At 42.9% G+C, this 24,030-nt stretch overlaps 2 protein-coding genes across 7 annotated transcripts in view; both read left to right on the forward strand.

Annotated features, from left to right (window-relative positions):
* ctsh (cathepsin H) overlaps positions 1-8,085 on the forward strand; it is a 40,903-nt gene extending 32,818 nt beyond the window's left edge. For both annotated transcript variants that reach the window (XM_072277980.1, XM_072277981.1), the window contains 3 exons: positions 2,309-2,415; positions 4,021-4,146; positions 6,185-8,085. In XM_072277980.1, the coding sequence (XP_072134081.1) occupies positions 2,309-2,415; positions 4,021-4,146; positions 6,185-6,260 (309 nt within the window). In that variant the 3' untranslated portion in view covers positions 6,261-8,085. The remainder of the gene's footprint in view (positions 1-2,308; positions 2,416-4,020; positions 4,147-6,184) is intronic.
* Positions 8,086-12,295: 4,210 nt separating this feature from the next.
* blm (BLM RecQ like helicase) overlaps positions 12,296-24,030 on the forward strand; it is an 84,930-nt gene continuing 73,195 nt past the window's right edge. Inside the window, exons 1-5 of one of the 5 annotated variants that reach the window (XM_072277983.1) lie at positions 12,296-12,382; positions 16,141-16,260; positions 16,376-16,474; positions 16,631-17,394; positions 23,239-23,410. In XM_072277983.1, coding sequence (XP_072134084.1) covers positions 16,244-16,260; positions 16,376-16,474; positions 16,631-17,394; positions 23,239-23,410 — 1,052 coding nt within the window. In that variant the 5' untranslated portion in view covers positions 12,296-12,382; positions 16,141-16,243. Of the gene's footprint in view, positions 12,383-14,906; positions 14,990-16,140; positions 16,261-16,375; positions 16,475-16,630; positions 17,395-23,238; positions 23,411-24,030 lie in introns of those variants that run through there. The other 4 variants (XM_072277985.1, XM_072277984.1, XM_072277986.1 and 1 more) reach the window with 4 other exon arrangements.

The following is a 24,030-nucleotide window of genomic DNA, read 5'->3' on the forward strand; positions in this document are numbered from 1 at the left end:
TCTTCACCTATTTCAGCTTGTATCTTACTTTTAGCGCTTGTCATCAAAATTCTTAGAAGTATCTTGGTGATATAACTCATTAAACTTATGGTCCTATGTAATTCACATTCTATTGCTCCAGGTTTCTTAGGAAGAGTGATAAATACTGATTTTTCATCTCTTCTGGTATTATTCCAGTCTCATAAATATCATTGATTAAGTCAGTAAGTTTTTCAATTCCATAATCTTCAAGGGCGATAATTTGTTCTATTACTAATTCATCAGGACCTGCTGCCTTTCCTTTCTTCATCTTATTTATAGCATTAAGAACTTCAGATTTTAAAATTTGGACCTTCAATGTTCTTCTTAATTTTTGGTTTTTTGCCTCGATTGTCTTCAAACAATTCCTGAATATACTCAGTCCATCTGTTCATAATCTCATCTTTTTCCATGATAATGGTACCGTCCTTTCCATTCAAACATCCACCTGAAGAACAGAGGAGCTTTTTACCAGTAATATTCTTGATTTGTTGACGTAACCTTTTTAGATCAGTAATAGGGATTCTTTCTATTTGCTCACATTCCTGGTTTAACCATTCTTCTCTGGCTTTTTGACATAAGTTTTTAACTTTTTTTATCTAAGGACTTGCATTCTATAGCATTTGCTTTCTTCCATCTCCTTTCTTCCATTAGATTTTTGATTTCATCTGTCATCCATTTATTCTTTGTGCTTTTTTCTTTTTCAGGAATCACTGACTGTGCTGATTCTACCAAGGCATCCTTTAGAGAGTTAAATTTCATTTCTACATGAATGCTATCATCTTCAACAGATTCTGTTTCTAGACTTTGAAATCTATTCCTTACTTCAATTGTAAATTTTTGTCATAAGTTTTCTTCTTTAATTAATTGTAAGTAGTCAAGGGATTTTTCAGGTATTTGCTGCTTTAGTTTTTTAAGTTTTACTTTTACATGACATACTACTGGGTTATGGTCACTATTACAGTCTGCACCTGGATATGTTTTGCATTGAGTCACTGAGTTTCTAAATCTTTGGTTTATAGTAATAAAGTCAATTTGATTTCTAGTGTTATCACCTGGACTTTTCCAGGTCCACAAGCATCTTGGATGGTTTTTAAAGTAGGTGTTCAGAATGACCTGATTATTCGTCTTGCACCATTCTACCCATTTCTCACCTCTTTCATTTCTTTCCCCTAGTCCAAATTTTCCCAAGCTATAGTCAGCAATAAATGCTGAACTTCACAGTATTCCATATATCTCATAAGCAAATGAAGAAATAAAACCCCTCAAGATTGTCCTTATCAAAATCCATGGAATCTAAATTGCTACAGAGTGGTTTCACAGTACATGCAATGATAAGGTAGGCTGAGGGAAATTATTTCTGTTGGTTGAGAGTCTTAGGAAGTGTAGTATGAAAATTAAAAGTCAAGCCTTTTGGAAATGGTTAATAAACCTGCCCTGGCTTGTGTATCGAATATAGACAGCCAGGACACAACATCCACTGTCAACCCTGACCAATGGAGGCATCCAATAAACACCTGCTCTCAAGGAACAACAGAACTGAGGCTATCTTCTGTGAACAGAAATTGATGCTCCATTACTAATTTGAAACTTGACCTTCGTAGCTTACTGCTAATGAAAACTATCGAAGGATATGCTGTCCTTCATTTCCCCACTCCGGCCACCCCTTTTACCTCTCCTCCTCACCTGCCTATAACCTCCCCTGGTGGTGAACCTCTTCCTTCCCTTTCTCCCATGGTCCACTCTCTTCTCCTATCAGATTCCTTCTTCTTCGGCCCTTTACCTTTCCCACCTATCACCTCCCAGCTTCGTACTTCATCAACCTCCTCCCCCCACCCCACCACAGTCACCTGGCTTCACCTATCCCCTTCTAACTTGTACTCTTTCCCCTTTCCGTACTTTGCTATTCTGGCTGCTTCCCCCTTCCCTTCCAGTCCTGATGAAGAGTCTCAGCCCAATATATATCAGCATTTCCTTCATAAACACTAGAGATTCTGCAGGTCCTGGAAATCCAGAGCAACGCACACAAAACACCAGAGGAACTCAGCAGGTCAGGCGGTATCTATGGACTGTTTATTCATTTCCATGGATGCTGCCTAACCTGCCAAGTTCCTCCAGTGTTTTGTGTGTGTTGCTCTGGATTTCCAGCAGCTGCATATTTTCCTATGTTTATGAAGGATATGCTGATCAACATGGCACAAAAATTAGATTGCTCAACAAGCAGTGTGCCTGCTGTGTTGTTATAGTACCTGAGGAAGTCCGTCAGTCTAATGATTTGTTTGCCTTACAGTACGATGAAAATGGCATGGTAGATGCTGTGGCAAGAGTCAACCCTGTCAGTTTTGCTTTTCAAGTGACTGACGATTTTCTCAATTACCACATTGGCATTTATTCCAAGTAAGTTTCTTGAATCCAAAATATACTCAAATTGAAAACACAATGGATCCTGGTTAACTGGGCCATCGGTTAATGGGGCAGTCGCTTAACTCTTAAAGAGCAAAAACTAATCGAGAAAATTGCCAGGATTCCCTTTGTTTATTTGAGACACTATGCCAATTAATTGCCAAACAGGTTCTAACTAACACCGGTCGAGTGCACTTTTGTGGTCGTTAGACGCTTCACGTGCTTGGTCATCTTCCTAGTATATTCTTCTATTCCTTTGTCCCTCCGATGCTTAGATTTCCTTCATCGCTTCTGAGCCATTGACCTCAACCAGGGATTCAGAATTATTTATCACATGTACATTGAAACATACAGTGCAATACTTGTTGTGGAGACCACCATATTGTCATTGTCTTCCAGCAAAAGAGATACCCAGAGCTCTGAGGAGACCTCCATATTCTCTTTGTCCTTTCGGTACAGGGGTATCTAGAGATATGAGGAGACCTCCATCTCCTCATCATCCCCTAGGTACAGAGATACCTGGAGCCCTGAGGGGATCCTCCATATTCTCATCATCCTCTAGGTACAGAGGTTTCACTTGAATTCCTTAATTAGATTTATTAGTAACTCTCTTATATTTATGATTCCCAGTTTTGGGCTTCTCCACAACAGAAAGATTTTCTTCGTGGCTATCCTATCAAACACCTCATAAACTCCATAAAGCTGCCCTTTAATCTTATGTTATTGAGAGATGAGTCTGGAATCCCAAGAAAGAGGAACATGAGAGAGTACAAATGTCCAATAACACATCAATAAACCCCATGAACTAATCTTCTCTCAAACCTACTTTCAGATTTCTTCACTTGTTCCCTGAGCCATTCAGTTAAGTTAAACGCCCCATAACCTAATCCGTAGTTCTACCACTCTTCAGGTGAAATGATCCAGATTTGCAGAAATCTTACTTCCAGCATTCTAAGCCATGATAACTTCTGGAATATTTTAGATGTTTGAGATCACTTCTAGTAGGTTTCCTCACCAAAAAGAAAAAAAATAGCTGAGTTCGCCTGATGTAACACACAAGGGACTAGAGAAATTTGAACTAAATCAGGGCGTCATAATTCAGTTTAAGATCCTGGTACAAAATTTTATGTCTATATTTACAATGTAAAATGCTGATATAAACCTGTCACGGTGCAGTTTTACCTCCTCTGTTACAGGTGCCGCTGTAATTACACTGTGCGAGTTTTTGTTGGCAATCCTGGAATGGGAAATGTTGAATTGCACAGCATGGTAGAGTAGCAGTTAGCGTAACACTATTACAGCTTGGGGCACTGGAGTTCAGAATTCAATTCCCGCACTGTCTGTAAGAAGTTTGTGAATATGTGGGTTTCCTCCGGCTGCTCAGGTTTCCTCCCACAGTCCAAAGACATGCCTGTTAGTAGGTTAATTGGACATTGTAAATGATCTCGTGATTAGGCTGGGGTTTAATCGGTGGGTTGCTGGTGTCACGGCTCGAAGGGCTGGGAGGGTCTATTCCACACTGTATCTTTATTAATAATAATAATAAATGTAAGACTTGTATTGCTAATGAAACTTATTTTTTAAATAATCCTTTGACAGCAAACACTGCGCTTCGACCCCAGACAAAGTGAACCACGCCGTGTTAGCAGTGGGCTATGGAGAGTCCAACGGGAAAAAGTACTGGATTGTGAAGAACTCCTGGGGTTCTGGCTGGGGAATTCATGGGTCAGTGTCATAAAAATTAGACCATCCATGTGAATCCGGGAGATTATGACTAATTGGCAGTAACACAACTGGTTCAATAGCTGAGCAAAGTAGACAGGAATAACAGGACGTTGATGCAACTTTAGAGGTTGGGTTCTGACCTTACGGGAGAAAGCAGGAACAGTTTGCTGGAGAACTTGATATTACATCATAAATGATCGTAGAGGTTTATAAAATCATGAAAGAGGGGGATAAGTCTTTTGCCCAGTGTTGGACAGTCCAAAACTAGAGGGCGCAAATACAAGGTAATAGGGGAGAGATTTAAAGGGAACTGAGATTGAGCTGCCAGAGAGGGCAGTCGAGGCAGATACAATTGCAACATTTAAGAGGCATTTGGATAGGCAGATGGAGGAAAAGGGCTTGGAGGGTTATGGGACAAACGTGGGCAACTGAGACTAGAAGGGAGGAAGCTGAGGTCACTGAGGACCAGATGGGCCGAAAGGTTTGTATCCATTCTGTAGCTCCTCTGTCTATTCTAGGAACAGACTAGGCTTACAAACTACCTTTTGTGTTCACTTTCTAATTCCCATTCCCAAGGGTTGATTGTTATGTATAAGCAGCCACAACTGTAGAGGTTTAAAATGCTGGAGGAACTCAGCAGGTCAGGCAGTATCAATGGAGGGGAAACAGTCAGAATCAGGGTTAATATCACTGGCATACGTTGTGAAATTTGTTAACTTTGCAACAGCAGTACAATATAAAACATAATTATAGAGAGAAGAAAAACTGAATTACATATATATATATATATATATGTGAAGTAGTGGAAAAATAAAAAAAAAGTGAGGTAGTGTTCACAGGTTCCACATCCATTCAGGAATCCAGTGGCAGAGGGAAGAAGCTGTTCCTGAATCACCGAGTGTGTGCCTTCAGGCTTCTGTACCTCCTCCCTGATGGTGACAGTGAATAGTTGACCTGAGACCCTCCATTAGGACTGGAAAGGAAGGGGGGAGAAGGTAGAATAAGAAGGTGGGAAGGGGAGAAGGTGTACAAGCTGGCAGGTGATAGGAGAGACCAGGTGAGGGGGGGGGGATGAAATAAGCTGGGATGGGATGGGGTAGGTGGAAGAGATAAATGGCTGAAGAAGTAGTCTGATAGGAGTGAACAGTGCACCATGGAAGAAAGGTGAGGAGGAAGGGAACCAAAGAGAGGTCACAGACAGGTGAGGAGAAGAAAGTACATCCCTCCTCATTAAGAATAGTAAATCAAGGTAACTGGACCTGCTGTGTTGTTTAGAAGACATTTTGCCACTCATCCGAGAGGCTTCTTCAGTTCTGATCCATGGTGGGCAGTTTCCCGGTTTATAAACTCTGTGAGTTGTTTAAAGGTACAGCAATCACATGAGGGTCTTTAAGAGTCATAGAGGTAATGACAGGGTCATTAGTCTTGTCTTTGCATCAATGGAGGTGTGAACGGTTGTGGAGACACCGGGCTAGTGATGTTAGGACTGCAGTGTGAGTAGCTGATAGGTGGTGTCATACCCCACCCCCTCTTTTCAGGGGTGCGCTTTCCCACTCACAGAGTTTTTAAACCGGAAAACTATCCACTATGGATCAGAACTGAAGAAGCCTCTTGGATGAGTGGTGGAACGTCTTCTAGACAACACAGCAAGTCCAGTTGCCTTGATTTACTACTGCTTGATATACAATGACTTGGATGACTGAGAACTTTCATGGACATGTGTCCCTCCATCTTCAGCAGGAATTGAACTATGCCTGATGATCTGGTTTATAAAATGCAGAGTAATGATACTCCAGTTCATCCATAGAAAAACTAAAGCTGTTCATCTGCTCGGTTACTGGAACATAACCCCTGAAATGTTCTTAGTCAAAGATCAATGTGTTCCCTCCTGCTGTTTATGGATGTTTTGTGCATACAAAACTAATGCTGTATATCTGAACATAGCAACTAGGACCATGATTGCTTACTCCACTGCAACTGACACCACACTTCGTTTGCTGTCAGACATCCTAAATCTTTCTCTGTGCGTTTTGTTTAGCTATTTCTACATTGAGCGAGGGAAGAACATGTGTGGATTGGCTGCTTGCGCGTCCTATCCCATCCCCAAGTTCTGACGTGATGAATGGTCCGGCTGCAGCTGAACCCCAAGGAGACATCGAATCTTAAAATGAAAGGCTGATTACTGCTTAGCAATATATTAAATATGTGTCTGTTTTGTTTTCAATCACTTCAGTATAACTTAGACTTAAGTAAAAATGACTTACTTCTTCAGATTTAAATACTCTTGTGAGTTCAAAATAATCCCTAACGTCCAAATTTTACATTTACTCTGCATGAAATTCAGTTGAACTGGAGCAATACACATTTGACAAAATGGATCTCACCCAGCACATGAATGTTTTTTTTTGCTTTAATCTAAAACCTGATTGACTTGTTGAATCAAATATTAATACCTGCTATGAAAAGAAATAATTTTACGTAGAAGGCAACAAAATAGAGTATTTCTGACACTGAGTTCACTGGTCAGGATTCTGTAGGAAAAGCTTAATAAATAAAACATTGATTTAAAAGAAAAAGTTTAAAATCAACAATAATCTCAAGAAGCTCTGTTCGGAGCAGAGGCAGGTTAAAGTTTTAGGTGTAGCCTTGTCGTCAGAACTGGAAAAGAGGGGTTATATAGCCCTCTTCATAAAACTTAGACAAAGAAGTACTGACTTCAAAATGCATTTTTGAGAGCACACACAAAACTCAGTATAATACAAAAAGCAGCAGCTTTAACTTGTGGATGTCCTCTCTGAAATAACCAAGTACAAACACTCAGCAACTAAATCCCAACATACAGTCTCATCTTTGCCCCCAAAACATTCAACAAACCATTTAAAAAAAAAACCTTAGAAGGATTTAGAAAGAAGGAAACTCTATAAGCCTAACAGGTCATATTTTTGGAAAAATTCAAAAAGCAAAATATTTCAGGGTGCTAAAAAATCTGAAGTAAAAGCAGAAAATGCTGGAAATACCTAACAGGTCAGTCATCTAGAGAGATGAAAAAAATAAAGTTTCAGATTGGTTTCTTTTGTCAGAATCACGTAGCTTCCCACTGTTGGCCACACTCTAAAGGCAATGGTTGTATGTCCTCTCTCTCCCTGACCAGATCCTTTCTGCAGAATTCCTGTTTTTAAATTCAGATCCTTTCATGTTCCCTTTCTCCCTCTCCAGATCCTCTCACCTTCTCTCTCTATCTCTCCCCCCTCCCCTCTCTCTCCCCCTCAGCTCCTTTCACGTCCTCTTTCTCTCCCCATCTAATCTTATTCCCCATGAACAAAGGGTGCCTCAACAAGCAGAATCCTGTGAGTCAAACACTAGTTGTGTATAAGAATGCCAGTTTCGTCAATGTGCAATTTTTGTGGATTCTAAGCATTTTCTGTTTTTATTTAGAAAAAAAATCTGAGACACGTTCACACTGTGAAGCATTGTTATGTGTGGCAATACAAGTAGATTTACAGTTGCTGCAATTTGATTGTAAATCATGTATTCTATTCTTTTTCAATTACAGTCAGCATCAGTCATCAGCTGTTTGTTAGTTATTTTAGTGTTATTAGCTGAAAGGTTACAGGTTACAGTCTTAAAGCATAATTGCTTTCATCCAAATGCTTACCAATGGAAGCTGTTCAATCCTGAGTTTTTTTCAGCTAAACTGTATCAGCTCCAGCTTCAGTAACACTCAATACCCTTCAACAAAAATCAATATCAAATTTATATTTCCGATTGACTTCCATGCTCTACATCTTTAAGGAGAGAGGGATCTAGATTTCCACACCTGCTTAACACCCTCAGATATTCCAATGTCATTTTCATACAGAGTTTGAATTAATTGTTACGTTTTTGTACATTAATCATGTTTCTTTCATGGCTATAAAGTTTGTATCCTTTTGCAAACAAGTGTCCAGTTTTCTTTAATGAGGTGACATTGTGTAATGTTCAGAATCAGAATCAAGTTTAATATCACCAGCATATGTTGTGAAATTTGCTAACTTTGCAGCAGCAGTACAATGCAATACATAATACAGTAGTAGAGAAAAAACTGAATTACAGTACTAATATATATATTAAATAAGTAGCACAAAAAAAAAGAAGTAAAGAAGTGGTGAGATAGTGTTCATGGGTTCAATGACCATTTAGAAATCGGATGGCAGAGGGGAAGAAGCTGTTCCTGAATTGTTGAATGTGTGTGCCTTCATTCTTCTTTACCTCCGTCCTGGCAGCAATGAGAGGGGGGCATGTCCTGGGTGATGGGGTGCCCTTGATGATGGACACCTCCTTTTTGAGGCCCCGCTCCTCGAAGATATTCTGAATACTACGGAGGCTAGTGCCCATGATGGAGCTGACTAATTTTCCAAGTCTCTGCAACTTACTTCGATTCTGTGCCCTACCCCTCATCAGACGGTGATGCAGACTGTTAGAATGCTCTCCACAGTACATCTGTAGAAGTTTGCAAGTGTATTTGGTGACATACCAAATCTCAAACTCTTAATGAAATATAGCCGCTGTCTTGCCTTCTTTATAGCCGCATCGATATGTTGGGTCCAGGTTAGGTCCTCAGAGATATTGACACCCAAGAACTTAGAACTGCTCACTCTTTCCACTTCTAATCCCTCTATGACGAATGTATGTGTTCCCTTGTCCTACCCTTTCTGAAGTCCACAATCAGTTCTTTGATTACTGACGTTGCCTGCAAGGTTGTTGCTGCATTACCACTCAACTAACTGGTATATCTCACTCCTGTAGCGTCCTCTTGTCACCATCCGAAAGATTCTGCCAACAATTTGTCAAGCTCTTTATATCCAGCAATTGCGTGGGCATGTTATATTGGTGCCAGAATGTGTGGTGACACTTGCAAATTGCCCCAGCATATCCTTAGGTTAAAGATTGGCTTTATTTGTCACGTGTACATCAAAACATACAGTGAAATGCGTCATTTTCATCAATTCAAATCAGTGAGGGTTGTGCTGGGCAGCCTACAAGTGTCACCACCCTTCCTTCACCAACATAGCAACTGTATGTCTTTGGAATACCGGGAGGAAACACACACAATCATCAGGAAATTCTACAAATTCTTCACAGTCAGTGGCAGGAATGGAACTCCAGCAGTAACCACTGGCGCTGCAATACAGATTTTGTTGATTGTTAATGGAAATAATGCATTTCACTGTATGTTTTGATGTACACGTAAATAATAAATGAAACTTCAAAGTATATTTATTATCAAAGTACATATGCAGTATACAACCCTGAAATTCTTCATCTCCACAGACGGCCTTGGAACAAGGTAAACCATGGAACCCGGTCAAAGAAAAATATCAAAGCCTGCCTCACTCACAAAAAACAAACCGCGTAAACGGCAACAAAAATATCAACCCCCTTCCCCAAGCACAAAAAAAACAAATCGCGTAAACAGCAACAAGAAAGAACGAGCAAAAACACAGAATATAAAAACACAAAATCAAAAGATTCCAATCCACAAACTGCAGACCCAAAACGTCAGTGCTATTTGAGGGAGGGAGGGAGAGAGAGAGACTGTCACATGCAGGCACCTTGCTTCAGCAGCAGCAGTGAGAACCTTGCTTCTATTTTTATAGTTCCAGAGCAAATAAATGGAAAGCATTTTCTATTTCAATACTGCAACAAGTTTCATGCAGAGAAATTCTCCCTAATTTGTACCAATGACCTATGTTGATTATGATCTCTGACCATTATTGATTTTGATTATTTGCTATTGTTGATAATGATCTATTATTATCACATGTATTGGGATACAGTGAAAAGCTTAGTTGATGCTATTGTAAATAATTCATTGACCTGAGAATCCTGATTTCCAGCCCCAAACTTTTAAACAATACCTTCCTGGTTATGAATGTCCAATGTTTGCACTCCCCGTACATTTGTGAGGCAGTGGGACGGATGGGGATGGACTTGCTGACTGATGCAGGGCTCAGGTATCTTCTGTTGGGCAGGAATGGGGCACTCTCATGCGTCTCCTCACCCCATGTACGCCTTAAAAGTTTCTTCCCCCAGGCAGTTGATCAACCCCCGGCCCCCTTCTATCTGTTCCCTCAGTTACTACACAGCTCTGTAAACACTTTAAACCATTTTTATAATGCTGTAAATACATGCTGGTGTTTATCTATTCATACATATTTTATTCCATATCCATACCTTAACCTCTAACTTTATTTTTTATATAACTCTTTATAATTGTTGAGTGTTGTTTTTTGTAGTATGTCATGCCCTGACTAACACACCACAGCAATTCCTAATATGTGTAAATGTCGACTGTTCATCATGTGCCGTGTCACATGACATGGGTGATCGTGGTCTTTCCATGACATTGGTCACTCTTGGCAAATTTTCCTACAGAAGTGGTTTTGCCATTTCCTTCTCCTGGGCGGTGTCTTTACAAGGCGGGTGACCCCAGCCGCTGTCAATACTCTTCAGAGACTGTCTGCCTGGTATCAGTGGTGGCATAACCTGGACTTGTGATATGTACCAGCTGCTCATAAGACCATCCGCCACCTGTTCCCATGGCTTCACCTGGCCCTGATCGAGGGGGCGGGGGGGGTAGTGGCTAAGAAGGTGCCACACCTTGCCCAAGGGACACCTGCAGGCTAGCAGAGGGAAGGAGCACTTCACACCTCCTTTGGTAGAGATGTACCCCCACTCCACCTTGTAAATGCATATGACAAATAAATTTGATCCTTGTCACTACCTGAGCCATGACACATGGAGGCGAACTGGAGCCAAGCAGAGCTGCCAGTTCTGAGCAGACTCACTCACCGAGCTCAATGGTGTGATGGTGTGATGAACTAGGTTGTATCCTAGCACTTTGTGTAGACTTCTCCATTCATGGGCCTACCAGGCTTTTATGCAGCCAGTTAGGATGGTCTCCACTAGGTGTCTGCTTTTGGTGACTGGCTGAATCTACATAAACTTCTAAGGAAGTAGAACCACCATGGTACCTTCTTTGTGATGATGTCCCAGGACAGACCCTCTGATAACACCAGGGAATTTAAAGATTCCAAACAAGCTAAAAATTTTTCAAAGACTATTTCCATCGCATGAGGAACGGAGTTCCTCTATTTCATTAATGGTACCTCACCTTTATCTTAAATGGACAGCCCTTATTTTTAACCAGTGGCCTCTCATTCTAGGTTCCTCAGTGCAATACCTTTTCATTCTTACATTCATAGACCATGCGTTAAGACCTTAAGACAAAGGACAAGAATTAAGCCATTGAGTCTGCTCCACCATTCCATCATGGCTGATTTATTATCCCTTGCAACCCCATTCTCCTGCCTTCTCCCCATAACCTTTGACACCCTTACTAATCAACCTCTGCTTTAAATATACCCAATGATTCGGCCTCCACAGCCATCTGTGGCAATGAATTTCAGAGTTACCGCCCTCTGGCTAAAGAAATTCCTCCTCATCTTTGTTCTAAATGTGCCCTCTGGTCCTACACTCCCCCACCATTGGAAACTTCCTCTACACATCCACTCTATCTAGACCTTTCATTATTTGATAGGTTTCAATGAAATCCCCCCTCAGTCTTCTAAACTCCCTAGTAGTGGATGCCTCAAAAAGGCAGATCACCCAGGACACGCCATCTTATTGCCACCATCAGGGAGGAGGTGTAGGTGCCTAAAGACACACACTCAATGATTCAGCACCAGCTTCTTATCCTCTTAAATGGACATTGAACCCATGAACACTACCTCACCACTTTTTTCCGTCTTTTTCCATTACTTATTTAATGTAACTTTTTAAATATATGCATATTTCTTAATGTAATTTACAGTTTTTACATGCATTGCATTTTCATTGCTGCCGCATAACACGTTTCACGACAGATTCTGAGTACATTTATTAAAAGTCATGGCCCTTTTACCACTTAGATGACCCCTGGGGTGCTACAGTACTACAAATAATTGAGGAGCTCCTCCATCCGACCTCCCACCCTACTGCCAAAAGTTTTACTGAACTTTGACAACCATCGTCCACTTTTCCCAAGTGGGTGACTGACATCAGCTGGAGGCGTGTCCTGCGCCTGGTCCCGCCCACGTCGCGGCGGTGACGCACTTCCTGGATACGGCGGAGAAGCGGGCGCGGGAATTTGAGTCGGGAAGTGGCGGGCGACGGGCCTCGGGTCGTGGGCACCTTGGGCCCGGCCCCTGGGAGCAAGGTGAGCGTGGGGCTGGGAGGGTCGATGTGGCTCTTTGGAGGTCCGCAGTGAGGAGCAGAGGCGGGGTCTGCCACCGACCACTCCCGTCCGGGTAGTGGACTGCAGCGGCCGAGCAAGCAAGCCGAGGCCTCGGCTTCCCTGCACTGTGTGTGTGTGTGTGTGTGTGATGAACAGAAACAGTTGTTGGCTGTGCCGCCTCATCAAACGTCTGCATCTTGTCCTCATTCGGTAGGGCACGAACTCAACAATTCAAACTTTCCTGAGGCGAGAGGAATTGGCCACTGATACATTGCTCCCACTATAATGTCACACATCACCACCATCCTAAACCACACATGAAGGGTAGACACGTCCTTGTTTAATAAACTGAAGAGTCAGGGTCGTGACCGCAAAAACAGGATCTTCGGCCCGACTTTTCCATGTCAAGCAACGCATATCAAAGTTGCTGGTGAACGCAGCAGGCCAGGCAGCATCTCTAAGAAGAGGTACAGTCGTCGTTTCAGGCCGAGACCCTTCGTCAGGACTAACTGAAGGAAGAGTTAGTAAGAGATTTGCATGTCAACCAGGATTCCCATCTAAGCTTGTCTCATTTGCCTGTGTTTGCGCGCTGTTCATCGTTTCTGTACGAATAGCTTTTAAATTGCCGTTATTGTAACCGCCTCAGCCACATCCTCTGCTAGCTCGTTCCATGTACCTTCTGCATGATGAAGTTGCCCTTCAGGGATGCCTGTAAGCAGGTACCAACAGGCTCAAGGACAGCTTCATCAGACTGTCGAATGGATCTATTGTGTGATGAGATGGACTCTTGCTCTCACAATCTACCTCGTTATAATCTTGCTCTTTGTCGTTTGCCTGCATTGCACTTTTTTCGGTAGTTCTTAAACTTTATTTTGCATGATTATGGTTTTACTTTATCCTAGCTCGATGCACTGTGTAATGATCTGATCTGTGTGAGGAGGCCCTCCAACGTTCGAGGTCGACCGTGGATATTATGGCCCAGCTGGCTATGTGATACACCAGCCAGTACGGTCAGAAACCAGGGCAGTATAACACAGTGAGCAAGCAGTTGCCCGTGTGGCAGACTTCCCCTCTGTACACAGCTGATGAATCCAAAGGAGCTGCAGAGACCAGTACAGTTTGGCACCAGAGGTGTTGCAGGAGTTACCAGTTAGTGTTGCCTTAGGGACTCCAGCTCTGGACTTTTCCCTCCTGGTTTCCTCCCGAGGCCTTCCCCATGAATGGGTATAGCAAGGCAGCAGAGATTTGAGATCAGAGTTTTCTTTCTCTGGGATGAGTTGCCATCACTGTTGACAAGCCCCATCTGCCTGGAGTGATTGGTTTTAAAGTACCAATAATCTGCCTTTGCCCCATCTGTCAGTAGAAATGGTTCTGCCGGGCTTAGTAGCTAAGCCACACGCAAAGGCCAGGGCCTGAACTTGATTGCCTGGGGCTATTTGAGGCGTATCTATTGGGAGCTTATCCCCACTACCATCCCTGGTTATAACAACCTTTAAGAACCTGATCTGTGTGAACAACAAGCAGAACAAGCTTGGTACGTGTGACAATTAATATCAAATATCTATGCCCTTTAGTTTTTGGTGCCCTTTCCCTGCAACAAAGTTTGAGAAGCGATTTAACAAAGGTGTGTAAGATCATCGGTGCCAGCCCTCCTCGTGTGCCAAGGCGAGGCCACCCTCAGGATGGAGGAGCACCACCTTGTATTTCATCTGGGCTGCCTCCAACCTGATGGAATGAATATCGATTCCTCCTTCCAGTTTAAAAAAAATCCGTCCCCCTCCCCTCTTCTATTACTCACTCTAGCCTGTAACTTTTCTCACTTGTTTGTCACCTCCCCTTGGATCCTCTCCTCCTTCCCTTTCTCTGATGGCCTACTCTCCTCTTCTATCAGATTTCTTCCTCTCCAGCCCTTTATCCTGGCTTCACCTACCACCTTCTAGCTAGGCCCACTCCCCTCTCCGCACCTTTTTTTTTACTCTGGTGTCTTCCCCCTTCTTTTCCAGTCCTGAAGGAAGAGTCTTGGCCCGAAGCATTGACTGTTTGTTCATTTTCATCAATGCTGCCTAACCTGAGTTCCAGCATTTTGAGTGTGCTGTGTATGATCATGATAGGTTAGAAGATTATTTTAGAGCGGGGTTCCCAACTTTTCTTGTACTATGGTCCTGTACCATTAAACAAGGGGTCTGTGGACCCCAGGCTGGGAACCCTTGTTTTAGAGAGAAGTTGTCCCTTTAGCAGAGGGTTGAAGAACAGGTTTAAAACGATAAAGCTAAAGATCCAGAGATGATGCGTGGAGAAACTGCATCAGTCATAATTTTTGAAAAGGGATTGAATAGGCACATGAAAATGATTTACAGGGCTATAGGAAAGCAGGGGAACGGACAGAGGGGATTGTTCAGGTGAGCTGATTGCTGAATGGTCTTCAACCCCAATAATAATTCTTTCTATATCATGTGAAGGATGGAGAAAAGCACTTGCATTTCCTGAGCTTCCGATCGAGGACACACTCAGATTGGAGGAGCAACACCTTTTATTCTGTCTGGGTAGCCTCCAGTCTGGTGGCATGAACATCGATTTCTCAAACTTCTGGTAATGCCTCCCCCCCCCCCACCCCCCACCCCCCACCCCCCCACCCCCCCACCCCCCCACTTCACCAATCCCAGTTCCCCTCTCACGTCATCTCTTTACCTGCCCATCACCTCCCTCAGGTGCTGCTCCCCCTTCCCTTTCCTCCATGGCCTTCTGTCCTCTCCTATCAGATTCTCCCTTCTCCAGCCTTTTATCTCTTTCACCAATCAACTTCCCAGCTCTTTCCTTCACCCCTCCTCCTCCTGGTTTCACCTATCACTTACTACCTTCTATTTCTTCCTCTCCTCCCCCTCCCTTGTTATTCATAATCTCTTTTTCCCCAGTCATGATGGCCTGAAAAATTAACTGTTTACTTTTTTCCATAGATGCTGCCTGGCCTGCTGAGTTCCTCCAGCATTTTGTGTGTGTTACTTTGATTTCCAGCATCTGCAGATTTTCTCGTTTGCATTTCTATGTCTTTTTCATTAGCTCAGGATATCAAGAGCTTTATGAATTTTTTAAAAGTGCTGATTCAGTTATAATATAATGAACATTACAATTTCCACACAGAAAGCTCCTGAAATGGTATTATTATTATTATTGGTAGACAGTTGGATGGTGCATAGTCTTTAAATGCTAAGGGATATTTTGCTTTTATGTAAGATACAGGACAGTTTATATATCATCTGAGTCATAGAGCACTGGAGTTCAGAAACAGGCACTTTGGCGTATCTAGTCAGTGCGGAATTATTACTCTGCCGAGACCCATCGGCTTGCATCTGAACTATATTGCTCCATACCCCCTCCATCCATCCATGTACTGATCCAAACTTCACTTGAGTGTTGCAATTGAACCTGCTTCCGCTGGCAGCTCGTTCCACACTCGCATCATCCTCTGACTGAAGAAGTTCACCCTCAGGTTCCCCTTAAATGTTTCACATGTTGGCATCAGTTGGCATTCCCTGCAAGTTGCAGGCTAATGCGTTTTTCTGGTTATGTTGATGGAAGTAAGGTTATTGGTCAGAGGACAGGTAAATACTTATCCAAGTAAATGTTACATTTCCTCAGTACTGCACAAGTGTCATCCAGGGTTATGGGGTTCAGTCACTCAAGTGGACCTTCATCACTGATATCAGTATGGAAGTGACATCCAGATTATTTAAATTCTGCAGGTTTCCAGCATTTGAAGAATTTCTCGCGTTTATCATCCAGATTATCTGCTCAGATCGGAGCCTGTAGAATTCACATGGCAATCGAATTAATCAAGTACGGTACATGGAAGGTGGGAGAACGTGAGTTCCATGGATCAAGTTTGATACATTCCACTGAGCATCAGCACGTACCTGTGTGTAAATTATCCAAACTGTGAAATATAAATCAGCTATTGTATTTGGGTTTGTTCTGCAGAATGAGTTGCTTGCCACAGAACAACCTGCAGAAACAGCTCGAGCTGCACTCAGAGAAAGGAGTACCAAATAAGCTTTCCCTGGGCAAAAGCAAACAAGGGTATGTAGTTAAAAATATATTAAAACCGTATTTACATTTGACTGTCTTTCATGAAATTCCTGATCATCCCTTGCAAGTATTATTTCCCAGTTTGCCATAAAGCAGGAGCATGTCTCCATACAATAATAACATGTAAATCCAATTTATCATTAACAGGACATTCACATTCAAGAAGGTTCCCCCAGGCACTGTTGGAACTCCCAGTCTACCGCGATTAACCTGCACCGGTGCTCTGAAAGACAGGGATGTGAATGTTCTCAAGCAAGCAACCCTGAGTAAAACTGTATCAACTCCATGCTCGCCAAAGCCTAGTGATCTGCCGCTCAAGATCAATAACTTTCATGAATGTGCTGTCAAGCAGGTGGACGTGACATCACGATATGTCGCTCCTTTGGCTGGATCCCCATCTCTCAGGCAAAGTGCAGCGGCTGACCCTGTTTCTAGGAAGTTTGATCCGGATCAGTCGTTAGGCTCCATTGTTGGTCTGGATGACTGGGATGATCTGGATGACTTTGAACCCCCAAAGAAAGAAAAAAGTGGCTTGAAATCAACTTTGTCTTCTAGCACCGAGCAGCCAGCACATGAACCTAATAAAGTGAAGCTTTTAAACACTAGTGCATTGACTTCACCCAAAGCTCTAGATGGAGACAGTCTTAATGTGAAGCCAGTCAGTGAGGACCAGAATGCAACTTCTTTGGGCAAGAGCAGCACAGCGATCCAGTCACCGGGTAGACTCTGTACAGGGTCAAAGCAGGTTAATGACCTTGAAGTCTGCCTGGTCAGCTCCCAGCAGGCTTCCCACTGTGACAATGAAGATTCCACCAGGTCTTCCACTCAAAAGAAGATAAGTTTTTCAGGCCCACGGATTATCTTGAGTGACAATGACTCAGTTGGCGGTGAGGAGGATGCAGAAGAGAAAAGTAAGGATTGGTTATGATTTGCCTAAAGTTAATGAATTTGTTTAAGGATGCTGTAGCAACAGGTTAGATACTCAGGGATATCTGGAAGTGGTGAATGGCTTGCCGTTAGAACTCAGACTCTTGTAACTAAGGGTAGGTGGTTCAATGCTCTCTCTTGTTGGAAATGGTCTGGGTCTTTGGTGAAAGTTACTTGTCATTTATCAGCGTGCAGGCAATGGCAGTGTCACTTGCTGAGAAAGCGCAGATGGAATTGGACATAGTGCCGTCGTTACTGAGTGTCCCCACTTCTGACTGCTATCTTTTGTAACTCCAAAACTTTAAACTAATTAAAAGAAAGACACAGGAGTCCAAAATGCAAGTCTATCTTTGTGGTTACTTTAAGCGAGGTTAGTACGTATGACATAGTGGCTTCATGATGAACACAATTCACGTATTTTTACATATAATCTGTAATGAATGATTTAAATGAGCAAGAATGCTTAATCAAACAATATATTTACAATATTACTTAACTACTAATGAAATATTAAATACACGCCTGTCTTATAGAAATAAGGTAATTAATGGAGCTGCTGTGAATTGTTTTATTATTAGGGTTCATTTTGAGAGGGCTAGAACATAAAAGCAGGAATGTATTGTTGAGGGGTTATAAGGCATTGCTCAGAGTGCATTTGGAGTGTTGGGAGCAGTTTTGGTCACCTAGGATGTGTTGGCATTGGAAAGGGTCCAGATGAGGTTCAAGAGAATGATTCCAGGAATGAAAGGGTTAATGCAGGGTTTCCATTAACCAAGGTGTCCATGGATCCCAGGTTGGAAACCCCCAGGTTAGTGTGTGGGGAGGGTTTGATGTCTCTGGACCTGTACTTGCTGGAGTTTAGAAGAATTGGGGGGGTGGGGGGGAGAATCTCATTGAAACCTGCTGAATACAGAGTGGACATGGAGAGGAAGTTTCCTATAGTGGGGGAGTCTAGGACCTGAGCGCAAAGCCTCAGAAGCATGTCCCTTTAGAACAGAGGTGAAGAGTTGACTGGAAAGGGACACTGGTGGGAAAGACAGCAGAGCAGCAGTGGCTGGAGTTTATGCGAGAAATGAGGAAGGTGCAAGACAGGTATATTCCAAAAAAGAAGAAATTTTCGAGTGGAAAAAGGATGCAACCGTGGTTGACAAGAGAAGTCAAAGCCAAAGTTAAAGCTAAGGAGAGGGCATACAAGGTAGTAAAAATTAGTGGGAAGACAGAGGATTGGGAAGTTTTTAAAACCTTACAAAAAGAAGCCAAGAAGGTCATTAAGAGGGAAAAGATTAACTATGAAAGGAAGCTAGCAAATAATATCAAAGAGGATACTAAAAGCTTTTTCAAGTATATAAAGAGTAAACGACAGGTGAGAGTAGATATAGGACTGATAGAAAATGATGCTGGAGAAATTGTAATGGGAGATAAGGAGATGGCAGAGGAACTGAACGAGTATTTTGCATCAGTCTTCACTGAGGAAGACATCGGCAGTATACCGGACACTCAAGGGTGGCAGGGAAGAGAAGTATGCGCAGTCACAATTACTACAGAGAAAGTACTCAGGAAGCTGAATAGTCTAAAGGTAGATAAATCTCCTGGACCAGGTGGAATGCACTCGCGCGTTCTGAAGGAAGTAGCTGTGGAGATTACGGAGGCACTAGCGATGATCTTTCAAAAGTCGATAGATTCTGGCATGGTTCCGGAGGACTGGAAGATTGCAAATATCATTCCGCTATTTAAGAAGGGGGCAAGGAAGCAAAAAGGAAATTAGAGACCTGTTAGCTTGACATCGGTGGTTGGGAAGTTGTTGGAGTCGATTGTCAAGGATGAGGTTACAGAATACCTGGAGGGATATGACAAGATAGGCAGAACTCAGCATGGATTCCTTAAAGGAAAATCCTGCCTGACAAACCTATTACAATTTTTTGAGGAAATTACCAGTAGGCTAGACAGCGGAGATGCAGTGGATGTTGTATATTTGGATTTTCAGAAGGCCTTTGACAAGGTGTCACACATGAGGCTACTTAACAAGGTAAGAGCCCATGGAATTACGGGAAAGTTACATAGGTGGATAGAGCGTTTTCTGATTGGCAGGAAACAAGAGAATGGGAATAAAGGGATCCTATTCTGGTTGGCTGCCGGTTACCAGTGGTGTTCCACAGGGATCAGTGTTGGGGCTGCTTCTTTTTACATTGTACATCAACGATTTGGATTATGGAATAGATGGCTTTGTGGCTAAGTTTGCTGACGATACGAAGATAGGTGGAGGGGCCGGTAGTGCTGAGGAAACGGAGAGTCTGCAGAGAGACTTGGATAGATTGGAAGAATGGGCAGAGAAGTGGCAAATGAAGTACAGTGTTGGAAAGTGTATGGTTGTGCGCTTTGGCAGAAAAAATAAACGGGCAGACTATTATTTAAATTGGGAAAGAATTCAAAGTTCTGAGATGCAACGGGACTTGGGAGTCCTCGTACAGGATACCCTTAAAGTTAACCTCCAGGTTGAGTCAGTAGTGAAGAAGGCGAATGCAATGTTGGCATTCATTTCTAGAGGAATAGAGTATAGGAGCAGGGATGTGGTGTTGAGGCTCTATAAGGCGCTGATGAGACCTCACTTGGAGTACTGTGGGCAGTTTTGGTCTCCTTATTTAAGAAGAGATGTGCTGACGTTGGAGAGGGTACAGAGAAGATTCACCAGAATGATTCCGGGAATGAGAGGGTTAACATATGAGGAACATTTGTCCACTCTTGGACTTTATTCCTTGGAGTTTAGAAGAATGAGGGGAGACCTCATAGGAACATTTCGAATGTTAAAAGGCATGGACAGAGTGGATGTGGCAAAGTTGTTTCCCATGATGGGGGAGTCTAGTATGAAAGGGCATGACTTAAGGATTGAAGGGCGCCCATTTAGAACAGAAATGCGAAGAAATTTTTTTAGCCAGAGGGTGATGAATCTATGGAATTTGTTGCCACGGGCAGCAGTGGAGGCCAAGTCATTGGGTGTATTTAAGGCAGAGATTGATAGGTATCTGAGTAGCCAGGGCATCAAAGGTTATGGTGAGAAGGCGGGGGACTGGGTCTAAATGGGAGAATGGATCAGCTCATGACAAACTGGCGGAGCAGACTTGATGGGCCGAATGGCCGGCTTCTGCTCCTTTGTCTTACGGTCTTATAGTCTAAATTTCTTTAGCCAGAGAGTGGTGAATCTGGAATTCATTGCCACAGATGACTTTGGAGGCCAAGTCATTGTGGTTCAGAGGGATCATAAATCAGCGATGGCCGATTGGTGGAGCAGACACGATGAGCTGCATTCAGCTCCTGTCTGACATGGCAGAGGGTGGTAGTAGATGGAGTGTATTATTTATTTATTTTAGTGATGCAGCATGGAGTTGGTCCTTCCGGCGCTTTGAGCCACACTGTCCCAGAAACCTCACAACCCTGATTAACCCTGTGCTGATCACAGGACAATTTACAATGAACAATTAACTGAGCCAGTAGGTCTCTGGACTGTGGGAGGAAACAGGAGCACCTGGGGGAAACCCTCGTACAGAGACTTCTGACAGAATTGAACTCTGAACTCCAGAGTACTCCGAGCTGTAATAGTGTCCTGCTAACCGTGGCGCCCATGGACTGCCTGAAGGTCTGTGGTGTTCAGCAGGGATCTGTTCCGGCGCTTCTGCTCGTTGTGATTTTCATAAATGACTTGGATGAGGAAATGGAGGGGTGGGTTAGTAAATTTGCAGATGACATGAGGGTTGGTGGTGTTGTGGATAGTGTAGAAGGTTGTCATGGGTAACATTGGAACATTGACAGGATGGACAGCTGAGGATTTGCAGATAGAGTTCAATCTGGAAAATTGTGAAGTAATTCATTGTGGAAGTTCCATAAAACACTGCAGCAAAGTAGGCCATTCAGCCCATCGAGTCTGCTCCGCAATTCCATCATGACTGATCCCAGATCACGCTCTTCAAGGCAGAGTTCAGGGGTCTCTCCTTTCCGTCTTGTTTTACAGTGGTTGGCACCCAGCTTAATGGTGCATTACCACCACCTTCTGCTCCAGAGTGTGCAATAGACTTACATTCTAAATCCCTTCACCCAATCACATGCTGACACATACCCTAACCTACACTTATCCTCCAATCTTTGGCCATCCTAGTACCCTATTCCTGCTTATCCATCATATCCTATATAAAAAAAAGACCTGTACCCCTTAAGAAAGCTAAAAATACCCTGACCTGTGCTCTCTCACCCATGCCCAGCAACCCTTTTAATGTGAATTCCTGCACCCCCAATTCCCTGAGATTAATTCTCATCACCTCTCTCTGTATCCCATACTTCCTGCAACTCAGAACTACATGTTCTACTGACTCCTCTTCCTGACATTCCTCACACAATTCAGGGTTAATGACAGGGTTCTCAACAGTGTGGAGGAACAGAAGGATCTTGGGGTCCACGTCCACAGATCCATCAAATCTGCACAAGTTGATAGGGTTGTTAAGAAGAAGTATGGTATAAGACCATAAGACAAAGGAGCAGAAGTCGGCCATTCGGCCCATCGAGTCTGCTCCGCCACTTTATCATGAGCTGATCCATTCTCTCATTTAGACCCACTCCCCCGCCTTCTCACCATAACCTTTGATGCCCTGGTTACTCAGATACCTATCAATCTCTGCCTTAAATACACCCAATGACTTGGCCTCCACTGCCGCCCGTGGCAACAAATTCCATAGATTCACCATCCTCTGACTAAACAAATTTCTTCGCATTTCTGTTCTGAATGGGTGCCCTTCAATCCTTAAGTCATGCCCTCTCGTACTAGACTCACCCACCATGGGAAACAATTTTGCCACATCCACTCTGTCCATGCCTTTCAATATTCAAAGTGTTTCTATGAGGCCCCCCCTCATTCTTCTGAACTCCAAGGGATACAGTCCAAGAATGGACAAACATTCCTCATATGTTAACCCTCTCATTCCCGGAATCATTCTAGTGAATCGTCTCTGAACCCTCTCCAACATCAGCACATCCCTTCTAAAATAAGGAGCCCAAAACTGCCCACAGTACTCCAAGTGAGGTCTCACCAGCGCCTTATACAGCCTCAACATCCCATCCCTGCTGTTATACTCTATTCCTCTAGAAATGAATGCCAACATTGCATTCGCCTTCTTCACCACTGACTCAGCCTGGAAGTTAACCTTAAGGGTATGTTGTCTTCATTAGACAAGAGATTGAGTTCAAGAGCCATAGGGTAATGTAGCCCTATAAAACCCTTGTATCCTGTGTTGTGCATTTTGATTTTGGATTAGATTTAGCCGCTACAATTCTGGTTAGACCACACTTGGAATATTGTGTTCAATTCTGGTCACTGGTCACCTTATTGTCGGAAGGATGTGGAAGCTTTAGGGAGACTTCAGAGGACATTCACCAAGATGATGCCTGGACTAGAGAGCATGTCTTATGAGGATAGGTTGACTGAGCTCGGGCTTTTCTCTTTAGAATGAAGGAGGATGAGAGGTGACTTGATAGAGATGTATAAGATAAGAGGCATAGATTGAGTGGACAGCCAGAGACTTTTCCCAGTGATAATGGCTAATATGAATGTCACAGGGAGAATGTACAGTCTCCTTAAGGACAACGGCAGGAATTGAACCCTCATCACTGGTGCTGTCAAGTGTTATGTTAACTGCTATGTTACTGTGCTGCCCAGAATTGTACGCAGTTCTCCAGGTGTGAACTTAAAGCCCTTTACAATCTATTCCAACCCTCTTGCAGTAAGGCCATTCATCTTCCTAATCACTTGGCTTTACCTGCTTGCTAACTTTCTGTGATTTATGTAGTTGACCTTACAGATGCTGACATCCTTCTAAGCAGCCAGCCACAACTTAATGCCATCCACTCAGAGAGCAGCAACCAGGATCAAACACAGAACGAAGACTGTGAAGTTGATTTTATTCCACCATCCCCCGAAAGTGATCAGATGTCTTTGCCATCCTTCTTCAAATGTCTCAGGTTTGCCTGCACAATCAATTCTATTTTTCAGTGTGGATTGTGAGGGGAGTATTTAATACCATCACTTTCTCTGGGAGTATCTTGAGTAACAGTAGGTAAAATTTTAATAGGCCAGGATTTGGTTGTAAACAAGCAAGTTTAATTGAACTCACTTGTGACAATTCACACTTTACTGCTCTCTTCCACAAGTTTCTTGATGCTCTGCTATTAGTTTTTTGTAAGCGCAAGCTTTGTGTGACCCTTCCACTTGAATCATAAACTGTTGCAAATATGTTTTTATTAATTTTCTATCTAATGCACCTGTGAACCAATCTGAAAAAGGAGTAAGTTCAAGTCCATTATCATTCAACTGTATATATGTATGCTGCTAAGCAAAACAACGTTCCTCTGGACAAAAGTGCACAACATAGTAAATATAACTCACACAACACAAAAAGTAATATTACCATAAATAAATTATCAATCAATAAAATATCTAATCAGCCAATCATGTGGCAGCAACTCAGTGTGTAAAAAGATGCAGACATGGTCAGGAGATTCGGTTGTTGTTCAAACCAAACATTAGAATGGAAAAATTTGACTGTGGAATGACTGTTGGTGCCAGACAGGGTGGTTTGAAT

Source organism: Mobula birostris, chromosome 14, assembly GCF_030028105.1.
Source record: "Mobula birostris isolate sMobBir1 chromosome 14, sMobBir1.hap1, whole genome shotgun sequence".
Classification (NCBI taxonomy): domain Eukaryota; kingdom Metazoa; phylum Chordata; class Chondrichthyes; order Myliobatiformes; family Myliobatidae; genus Mobula; species Mobula birostris.